This window comes from Condylostylus longicornis, unplaced genomic scaffold, assembly GCF_029603195.1.
Source record: "Condylostylus longicornis isolate FDR11 unplaced genomic scaffold, ASM2960319v2 ptg000055l, whole genome shotgun sequence".
Taxonomy (NCBI): Eukaryota; Metazoa; Arthropoda; class Insecta; order Diptera; family Dolichopodidae; genus Condylostylus; species Condylostylus longicornis.
Window position 1 is genome coordinate 9355744 of NW_026578024.1, and position 12082 is coordinate 9367825.

At 24.4% G+C, this 12082-nt stretch overlaps 1 protein-coding gene across 4 annotated transcripts in view; it reads left to right on the plus strand.

Annotated features, from left to right (window-relative positions):
- The window catches only part of LOC129611651 (RNA-binding protein Pasilla), a 92482-nt gene that overhangs the window by 56490 nt on the left and 23910 nt on the right, over positions 1-12082 (plus strand). For all 4 annotated transcript variants that reach the window (XM_055524884.1, XM_055524883.1, XM_055524882.1 and 1 more), the window contains one exon: positions 5345-5380. In XM_055524884.1, coding sequence (XP_055380859.1) covers positions 5345-5380 — 36 coding nt within the window. The remainder of the gene's footprint in view (positions 1-5344; positions 5381-12082) is intronic.

A 12082-nucleotide genomic window follows, 5' to 3' on the forward strand; every position in this document is an offset into this window, starting at 1 on the left:
TTTAATATAAATTGTTATTGAGTTTTTATGCTCAATATTTAAGAAATTGTATTTAATTTTTTCCACTACTCAATACAAAATTCTCAAGCTCTCTATTTTTTAAAATATTCACTCTTAAATTTTTCACTCACAATTAATTCTTTTAATATTATCACACAAATGATATAAATAAATAGAAATTGGCATGCATTTAGGTGCAATTTTTTCTTTGCAATTCAATTAGATTCATTTTCTTTAACCTCTAATTATTCCATATGGAACAATTATTCATTTATATCATTATATTATATTTAATTAATTGTTCCATATTATATGACTTATTGAGTTAATACTCGTAAAATAAATAAGTATCAGCTACTATTCCTTTCAAATAATGTAAATAAATAAATGAACCTATAGTAAGGTGTAATATGAATGATGATTGAGCAAATTAAATTATGAAAATCATATATAAACTTATATAAATTAATACTAGACTAATTTATTTAGATCACTAATGGAATCACGTAAATTTTTATATTTTCGATGCGTCAAAACATCTTTATTTAATAAATTTCTATACTAAGAAAATAAGAGAAATAAAATAAATGCGGTAATTAAATTAAGAGTATACCCTTAAAGTTAAGAATTTTCTTTGTCTATAAATAATTTATTACTTAAATTGTTGTATTTTGTTTATATTTCGTAAAAAATCAAAATTCAATTGCTGAGATCGAAAAATTATAAAAATTATATTTAAAATTTTTATCTTTTCGAACAAAACTTACAAATTTGATTAAGATATCAATCATAGGAATTAATTTTTATTATATTTTCTTTATATTGGGTATAAAAATTTATAAAAGTAAACTAAACAATAATTGGAACCAATTATCTTATATAAACATTAAATTGAGAGTAAAATCTGATATTTTATTATTGTATTTTTACTGTCATTTAAAGACCTATTAAAGAAGAAAAATTATGCTTATTAAAAAATTTATATGACTAAAGAAATAAATATATTTAAAAATTATCAATATGACATTATTAATTAATTATTATTCTTAATTTGTCAAAAATATCAATTTTAATTAAAAATTTAAAATATTAAAATCTACGATATCATATATGTAATTGCATTTTAATATTATTATTGACTTATACATTTAATTTCCAGACTTATCCAAAAAATTTTAAAATTTGAAAAACAAAAATACTGTAGCTAGGCTAACCTATGTAATGCAACAAAGAAATTTATTGTCATGAAAATTCTTTATGAGACTCTTGATAAATTGCATACAATTGGGGGCAAACTTTGTTATACATGCATACATACTGTATTATGTACTTTTATTTAAGTATTTTTGATATTTCTAATATATAAACTAATAAAACAAATGTGTGCACAAGAAAGTACTTACTCTATCATAAATTTTAATAAAATGTATGATCTTCAGAATAATAAACAAAAATTATATATAGGCCATTCAGTAATCATTACATGCATATGTGTGTATGTGTACATGTACTATTACGATTATATTATATTATATGGATTATTAATTGCAGAAAATTTTGTATGTACAATCTGTACATTCATATCGTTTATGTCATTTTATATAAATTTTAAATATAGAAAACAAAAATATGACAATTTTTGTTAAAAACAAAAATACATACTTAAAATTTTTTTATTCATATCATCAAAAATTTTATATTCTTCAAATTCATAAGCCCTAACCAGCCTTAACCAGCGTTAACATACACAAAATAATGTATAGATTAACACATACATCCGCAAATTTGTTTGTTTGTCAGTTTTTTTATTTTTGAATACAGTTTAAAAGCAAATTATGTGTTCACTCTTATGTATATTGTAATATACGAGTATAAGGATTGCATATTTAAATTGATTAGTTTTTTATTTAAAAAGAATTGAAATGTAAAAATTTTATAAATTTTGTGGAACATTTCATGAATAGTTCTAAGTTGCAAGTTCAAAATGGCATTTAAATTTCCATTTGCGTTATAATATAATTATAAATTATTCTCTCAATAATTTGTAAGGAAGGCATCGGGTTTTACGAGTTTTGAAACGCACTGTTTATTAGTCGTGAGTCACCTAACTTATCGGAATTCCATTGTGTTTTGAGTAACGATATATTAATTTTGTACAGGAAAATAATATCGTGGACCTAATACAATAATTAATGTTGATAGCTCCCTATGAATTTAGTTTTATAAGTTTTGTTCCGAAATACATACTAATTGAAACAATAAAATTGCGGAATCACTGAATCCATTTGCTATAAAGTGTCATTTTACTTTCATAGACAACTGTTTATTTTCTATTAAAATTTTTATAATTTTCGTCACATAAAGCGTACAGCATATTTATAATTTTTAGGAAACTAACGAATATTTTAAATACATAAATAATTTAAACCATAAAGCAAAAAAATCTAAATTAAAAAAAGAAGAGAGAGAAAAACTTAAAAAAAGCAGTCAAATCAGTTTTGCAGATATCTGTGTAAATAATTGCTAAAAACAGAACAAAAAATTATTATAATAAAAAAAAACGATAGCATATAAACAATGATTTAGAGTTTTTTAAATTTTTTTTTTACTCTCATATGTTATAATATAATACATATACACATAAACATGTATAGATACAATGTAAGAAATATAAATAAAATCCTGAGCCAAAAAAAAAAGGATTATAAAAAATAAAAACCCATTTACACGTTCATCTCATATCCTTTAATGTTTTAAATTTAGATTTTATTATTCACCTGATTCCTTTATTTTGATATATGAGAGAGTAAGTACATATAAAATGTGTACGTACTCGCTTATACAGTAAATATAGAAACGTATAGAATAAATATATACAAAATTGTATGTGTAGGTTTTTAGACCGTAATATATTTTATTGAATATCTCATATTAAATTATATTGTATGCCAGTAAGTGTTTGTAGCACATATGATTCCTTACTTCTAAGAGCCTCTAAGATATTCGTATATATTAAATTCGAATTTTTACAAACTTTTAAATTTAATTTTTACACTTAAAATTTTCTTCTTTTTTTTTGTTGTTCTGTTTTTGCAAGTCATATATGATATACGCACATGAATGCCTATTCAATGCCTCTTTTCCTTAAATATTTTCGTCCTTTTGCACATTATATTGGCGTGCTCTAATTTATTTTTATTTTTTTCTGCTTTTTATGAGCAAACGAATTGCAAAAAAAGGATTTCAAATCATTTTTTTTTTCTTGCTTGCTTTTTTTCTTTTTTTCTTCATTATTTTTATCCTTGCATATAGTTAGCATTTTTATTTGTGTCAGTTAAACAAAATGTTTAAAATTTAACATTCTGTTCCGTCATCATATTGTGTATAAGAGAATGAATGCATATTATATAGTTTTAATATAAATATACTTTAATATATATATATATATTAAGTATATTATGTATAGTTATAAAATTACATAATGTATAACATGAATACATTCAACTTGCAAAAAGTTCATACTTCTAACACTATTCCTATGTAAATATTTGTGTACATAAGTATCTTTAAGTGAAATAAAACGACCCCATATCTGTTTAAAAAAAAAAAAAAACAAAAAAAGGGAAAATCTCAGAAAAAAAAAATTTAAAACAGGAAAATTTATAATTTCAAAGGATTAAGGTACATTACGATGAGTACATCATGAATACGAATTTATTTAATGATGATGATGGTACGAGTACAATGTTAACAGAAAATATCCTTTGATTTTGTAATTTGTTTTTTTTTTTTTGCATTAAAACTGAGAACAAAAAATGTTTTTGTTGGACCCAAGAGTGAATAAAATATTTAGTGAAAAGATTTCAAGTTTTTTTTTTTTGCTATCTCAAACAAAATAATTTATTAAAAGAGCTTTTAAAAATTACTGTGTTTGTATATATATTGCTAGTATGACAGTATAGTTGCATTATACTGTCCGATTACAAAATGTTATTACTAATAAGCATTTGCGGAAGTTATTTATATACCATCATATTTCTTATTATTGTCACACAATGCAGATAACATTTATAATTAATTGCATACGAAAATATATGTATATTCGAATGTATGAATAATATATGAACATATTAAAGTGTTGTTATAATTGAAGTTACCTAATTATTAATATACTTTAAGAATTCAAAGCATTCACTATGAACCTCAAGTTATTGTAGGGTTCATACATGCAACATAATGAATTTAAAATTAGGTGAAGAGTAAATATGCATGATTATTTTATATAATTTTAAATTATATGTGTATTTGATTGACTTTTGTACAGTTAAGCCTTGATTGGGGTGATTATATATACATTATATTGTCTTTTATATACATATTATTTTATATGTTTGTTTAGAAATAAAATCAATATAAATATTGATTCCGAAATTTCACTAGATTTAGTAGTCAAATTTTATGTTAATTTTAGTACTCATAAGTCTTGTAGGGATAGAGTTGAATATATATTCCATAATTTTGTTTATAACATATTCATAAATTAAAAAGATGATCTATTCCAAAATGGGATTTAAAATTACATACTAAAATCAAATATTTTTGCTATTAAAAATACACAAGAGTATTCAAAATTTCTATAATTTTAATACTAGCATGTAAGATATGCGAGTTGTTGGGACATTATATTGCAAATAAAAATCCTAAAAATATCTTAAACTATAAAAAAAAATATGAGGAATTTTTATTGCATAGTTTTACGGATTAATTATTGTGTAATAAGCCATAGCTTTAAGATTATAAAAAAAATCGCAGTTTTTAAATCGTTTTTACTTGGCCTCTTGAAAGGTTTTCAAAGTACATACATTGTATTTTCATCATGGAACCTATTTAAAATTTGTCATGAATTATCAAAGTCGGTTTTTGACATATTTGACATGTGACTTTATCATTATTGACAATTTATCTTAAGCAAAGTTCGATACTAAGGCAAAAAAGTTAAGGGAAAGAAATGGTTTTAAAAAATTAAATAGAAGAAATTTATGACTGAAAAATATAAAAATTAATTTATTTATGACTGAATTAAATACACTACTGTCTTGTAACACTATATTATGCATTCTAACAGTTTATTTAAAACATCTAAATTTGAGTTGAAAATCTTTTTCAGAATATGGCAATCAATTTTACTCTATCTTAGCCTTAATAATTAATTTAATAATTTTTTTTTGAAAAATTCTTCAAACTCGTATAGTAAAACTTTAAATTTAATTTTGTTATATGTATATTGTTATTGTTTAATTGCAAGTATACTTATTTGACTCGTTTTTTTTTTATTTATTTGCAGGTGAACAAAAACTTGAGCTAGCTCTTGTAAAAGCTGGTAAGACTTTCGTTTTATAAACATTCTTTTTTTTTTTTTTTGATATACAATTGTTGAAATTTGTAGGTACACATACTAAATCATAAAAGTTAATAAAAAAAAAAATATATTTGATTAGGACAAGAAATTTTACATTGATTTTTTTTTATGTTATTGTTGTAAAACTAAATTTTATGACAGTATACAATAGTTTAGGATTTTTTATGCTCTGATAATTTCATATGACTAACTATGACAGCTTTTATGTATATGTTTTTTTTTTTTGTTTGCTGTATAACAATAATAATTTTATCTATATGTTTTTACCATTATACCAATTTTTTGTTAAGAAAATAAAACTTAAATTTCATAAATATATTATCTGATATACAACAAATTTAATAATGAAGAAAAAGAAAAACAAAAATGTAATATAAATTTTGGACGACATGGAGCCTATTTTTTTTCTTCATACATAATAAAATCAAGTAAGGAAGTTGACTTCCTTGAATAAGGCAAAAAATATTGAGAGACCAGAAAATTATATAGAAACTTAATTTTTTTATATATTAAAAACTAGTTCTTGAACAATAAAAATCAAAAATAGTCCAAATTTGAAGTGAAATTTTAATTAAAATTTTATTTTTAAATATCCCTTTCTAATTATTATCAGCCATATAGGGCTTTTCTTGTATATTAATACAAAAAATAAGTTTTTTTTAAAATAAGTTAGGTCAATTAATTTAGATACTTTCATTACTTATACTAAATAACAATTCAGTATATCGGTATTTTGAAATCTTTAAATAAAATAAATTTCCCTTGTTAAAATTTTGATAGATTTTTCCATATGGCAATGTGATGTCGACCTAGCAAATAGAATCTCTCTTTAAAGAAACGATAGAACTAGTCTATTAATTTTACATACCAAAATAAAAATTAGCAAAATTTTAAAGCAAATTCATATTCGAAAAATCACCTACTTTGTTCATAAATTTTGTATTTTTTAAATTTTGTCATATTTTACAATTAGCACATCTATAACCAAATGAAAAACAAATTTTTATTATAATTGAGTTTCATCTATTTTACACATAAAATTGTAGTGCCGATATTATTTTACACTTTATATTGTAATTTTTCAATTTTTTCTTTTGTAGTTTTCTTTATAAAATTAAAATTACCGCGAAAATTATAAAACAAAAAGAAAAAAGTGCGCTATGACTCTTTGAATAAAATTTTATAGCTGAGAACAATGCTTTTTATTTTGTTCTATTTTTTTTTTTTGTAAAATTTATTTTCAAATTTTTTTAAAAATCAAGGACAAAATTCACTTACATATTATAAGAAGATTAAATAATGAAAAGAAGACAAACATGACTAAGTAAAATAAAAATAAAAAAAAATGTTTTAGTTTGCAATCCTTGTCTATTGACCATGACCTACTCTATACAAAATAATAATGCAGAAAGAATTTTAAAAATATATAGCTATATTATTTTTTTAATATATGTAGCTATTCTTAAAATTTCATTTTTTTCTCATGCATGATGAATTTTTTTCTAAAAATAATTTTATCTTATATTTTTTCTTTATTACAATCGGACACAAAAATTTTGATTCAAATCTATGACAATATTTAAATTTTAATAAACCTGTATAGCTACTTTCATTCGATACACATAAAAACTAATTTTATATTTTTCAATATTTTAAAAAAATTTTAAATTTTGTATTATTTTTTAAAAATATTTTTAAAAATTTGTCTAATACTCCACAATTTAGATAAATATTACCAATAAAATCCACGCGTGCAATATAACAAAAAAATTTTCTATGGTCAGAACATATTTTTTTTTCCTTTGTTCACTCCTAGGAGCAGCAAAGGGCTTGTGCATGATATCATGCACTAGTTTCATTGTTAACTAGTTAGGTGACTAGCCTGCTGTAGCTTTTTCTTTATATTATATATTATAAGTTTATTAATATTTACTGTTTATTTTTCTTAGTTTTCTTTTAATATCGAATATTATGAATATATGAAAATTACTTGTATAATATTTATAAGTATTGTATATTAAGATAAAAATATTGAATGTAGTTTTTTTTTATAGTAACCTGACCGGGGTTTGAACCCGAGACCCTTCGGTTAAAGGAACGGTGCTATAACCACTGCACTAATGGACTGATATATCCGACCCCTAGACCATATATTTGACCCCTATTTCTGAATGTTATACTAACTTAACTTTATATCTCTTAAAATTATATCTAAATTTCGATAAATCTTTTCTTATTGATTTAGAAAAAATATTTTACAAATTTGTAACAATTGTTTTTCATTATAACCATTTGCCTTAACTTCACATACTCTAAAAGTTGCTTAATTTGTCATGTCTCTAAAATAAGAATAGATATAAATATTTTTTGGTAATTTTATTATTGACATTAATCAGAGACGCAGAACTGTACAACCGAGAGGCCTGTAAACTATCTTTCTAAAAATTGTTTAAGTGCACACGTGTACGATACGAAATAATATGAATTTCTACAAAAAATTCAATATTTGAAATTCGAAGTTATAAAACAACGCCTCCCTAAAAATATGCAATACAATCAGTGAAAGTTATAAGTTTTTTTCTTTTTCTTAACTGAAAGAATTAAACAAGTAAAAACGTTTCAGTCGGTATAAACCGATTGAATTATACCCTGCACCTTTCGTTATTGTGTAGCAATTACTCGATTCTGTGAAGTCATTCTATAGACACTTCACGGATATGTCTGATCTATAATTGGACATCCGACTGCCAAGTTTCATGAATCTGACTTTATAATTTTTCCAAATATTTAAAATTAGCTTTTGGAGTTGTATGGCAAGTACCTGAACCTGTCAAATAATTCTATCAAAACTTCACAAATATATCTGATCTATAATCGGACACACAACTGCCAAGTTTCATGAATCTGACATTATTATTTTTCCAAAAATTCAGAATAAGCTTTTAGACTTGTATGGGACCTACTCGAACCTGTAAAGCAATTCCACCAAAACTTCAGAAATATACCTGATCTATAACTCGACATACAACTGCCAAGTTTCATGAATCTGACTTTATTATTTTTCTAAATATTTAAAATACGCTTTTGGAGTTGTTTGGCAAGTCCTCGAACCTGTTAAGCAATTCCTCTAAAACTTCACAAATATATCTGATCTATAATCGGACACACAACTGCCAAGTTTCATGGATCTGACTTTATTATTTTTCCAAATATTAAGAATAAGCTGTAAGACTAGTATGGGAGCTACTCGAACCTGTCAAACAATCCCATAAAAACTTTAGAAATATGTCTGACCTATAATTGGACACACGACTGCCAAGTTTCATGAATCTGACTTTATTATTTTTCCAAATATTTCAAATTAGCTTCTGGAGTTGTATGGCAGGTATCCGAACCTGTCAAGCAATTCCTCTAAAACTTCACAAATATATCTGATCTATAATCGGACATCCAACTGCCAAGTTTCATGAATCTGACTTTATTATTTTCCCAAATATTTAAAATTAGCTTCTGGAATTGTATGGCAGGTACCCGAACCTGTAAAGCAATTCCTCTAAAACTTCAGAAGTATATTTGACCTATAATTGGACACATGACTGCCAAGTTTCATGAATCTGACTTTATTATTTTGCCGAATATAAAAAATTTGCTGTTGAAGTTGTATGGCAGCCACCCGAACCGGTGCAGCTATCCCATTATAATTTTTAGAGCATGTGTAGAATATAATTGGACACATGTATACAAAATTTTATATTTATGGCTTTATTAGTTTTTGAAATATTTAAAATAAACTCTTTGAGTTGCATGACAGCTACCTGAACCCGTTGTCCGAATTAGTCCAATAACAATAGGGCTCGTCCTTGGCACAAAAGAAAAAACTTGTGAAAGTTTGGTGTCGATTTCATTATTCGTTTTTGAGTTATCGTGCGATCGGACGGACGGACGGACGGACGGACGGACGGACGGACAGACGGACATGTCTAAATCGACGCAGAATTTTACGCTGAGCAAGAATATATATATATGTCCATACCGCAGATGACTCCTTCAAGTAGTTACAAACTCCATACCAAAGTTAATATACCCTTCACGAAGTGCAGGGTATAAAAATTAAATGAATAATTTGTCGCATATTCCGAATTATCAATATGACATTTGTACTTTGTTGTATAAGATTCCGAAAATTGAAATTTCGAAAATTGAATTACAATGTTATTCACGTATAACACAATTATTTTGTGTTAATAAAAAATCAAAAATTTAATGAAACTTCAAAATTTTTTGTTATTCTCTTCTGAAAAAATTTTGACAATGGCAAGAAACTATAGGTAAAAACATGCTTAGTTATATGAGCGTGTTATTAAAATTGCATACTATATGTATTTAGGCATTGCTTTAAAAATTTTATAAGTATGTATATGGAAAAATAAATATTTGTATGCAATTATACCCAATATAGAAAGTCAAGGTCATAATTTTTTTTTTTTAATTTCTTCTTTTCTTCTGTTCTCATCAACATTGCACATATCCTGCTTTTATATAATAATAATCTACATTATTATGTATGTTCATAAATATATTATTTTGCATAAAAATAATTGCATGTTATACATATAGATGGCATTGAAAAATATATGATGTGAGCACCGCATAACCGATTTTAATGTGCAAGTTAGCGAATAATTTGCAATTAAATATAGATCCGAAAATGTAAATTTGATTCGTAATAGTAAGAACTTTGACATACTATGTCTGATTTCCCTGGATTTCGGTTAATTTCTTTGATAAATCGAACTACAATATTGAATTTCATGAAATTCTGTTAATTAATTTCCTAGATACACCAAAAGATATGAAATTTTACCATTGTAAAAGTCCGGCTTCCGAACATTTATATATTGCTGACTCTTTTACAATTAATTTAGCAATCACAATATTAAAATATTGAATTGCGAGAAAATCTGTTCATTATTTTCTTTTATTATCTGCTTTCATTAAAAATCTTGGGACCCCATCATAAAATTTTAATAAGGCATTATATAACGTAAAAGGTAAAAAATCCGTTAATTATTTTCTTGAAATTAGTTGAAGATGTGAAATTAGTCCGAAGTAAGGTTTCACGATTGTCAACTTTCGTTTATGAACAAAGGAAATTCGGATAGAAATTTTCATTTAAATTGGTTCAGTCAAACTTGAGATGCAGAAGTGCAGCAACAGACAGCCAAGCATACAAACATATTTTCTAAAAATAACTTACTTGCACATTTTCAGCAATTAAAAGTGCATTGCCGTTCAAAATCTCGACATGTGAAATTTGATTATTATTATATAACATCCCTTATTGTATGCAACCCGGGTGGATAATAAAAAAAACTTCTTATTTTTAGCCTACAGTTATGCAAAATGTGCACTTAATTTTATGGGTGTATAATACAAGAGAAAGGATTTCATTTCATCTTGTTTCTCTTTTCATAGCTTCTCGAAATTTCAAAAAAGTTTATTATTTTTATACTTTTTTTTGTGGCTGTTTTATTTCAACTTAAGCGCAAAAAAGAAAAAAGTTAAATGTAGCACTTAATATAAAACAGAAAAATAAAAGGAGAGAAAAAACAGAACTTATTGAAGAATATTTTGTGGGGCCAATTAAAAATTAAACATAAAAAAAATATACTAACATCAACGTCAAGAATTTCTCATCCGAAACTATTCAAGATTTTTTTTTATATTCGATTTAAAATTTATGATTTTTTAAATACATACGTGTGTGTGTATGTATGTATGCTCTAGTCTGTATAGATTTCAGTTTTTAAGAAATTCAATTATAAAAATAAAAAGGATATCTTGATTCTTGTATCAGCAATCTATACATGAAAATCTATATTTTTTTTAATGATGATTAAATGCTGACAAAAGAATTTTTTATATTAATTATTTATGAATAATTTTTAGTTTGAACATTTTTGAACAGCAATGATAACATTTAAAGAGTATACAAACTATTTTCAATATCAATTTAATTGAAATAAAATGCATTGGACCCTTTGAAACCACGATTACATTTATTGCCAAAATGTTCAACAAAAAAGGCAAAAAAAATTGTCATGTAGAAATAGGGGTTGAATTGATATTGTTGAGTGTTGCAACATTCTTTGAGAAACTCACCAAAACATCACCAAGTATTTTCAATACTTTCTTTTCTCAAAGACCTGCAAAATTTTTATTTTAAAGGATTGGTTTTGTGTTTAAAATTTACTTTGAATATGAATTGGAAATAATTAAAAATTTAGGTCTTTTAACTATAATAATTATTTTTGAATAAACTAATATAGAAATTATTAGGCACTTTCACAGAACGCCATTTGGAAAAAAATTGAACGTCAAAAGCCCCGTTAATTTTAGTGTCTTAAGTTACTTTTGAGTTTATGTTTTGTATGAACAAAATGTGAAAATGAGACTTTAACTAAATACACTTTTCAAATGGATACGAAAATGGTTAATGATATTCAGATGATCGTCAGATTATTAAAGTTCTGGAAATATACTTTACTCTTACTAAGCCGATTTACTACAGATATCATAAATCATAATAAAAACCTATTAAATAAAATTATTAATTTAAATTGAAATGAACGTTTCACAGAATTTAATTTATATTTAATTTTT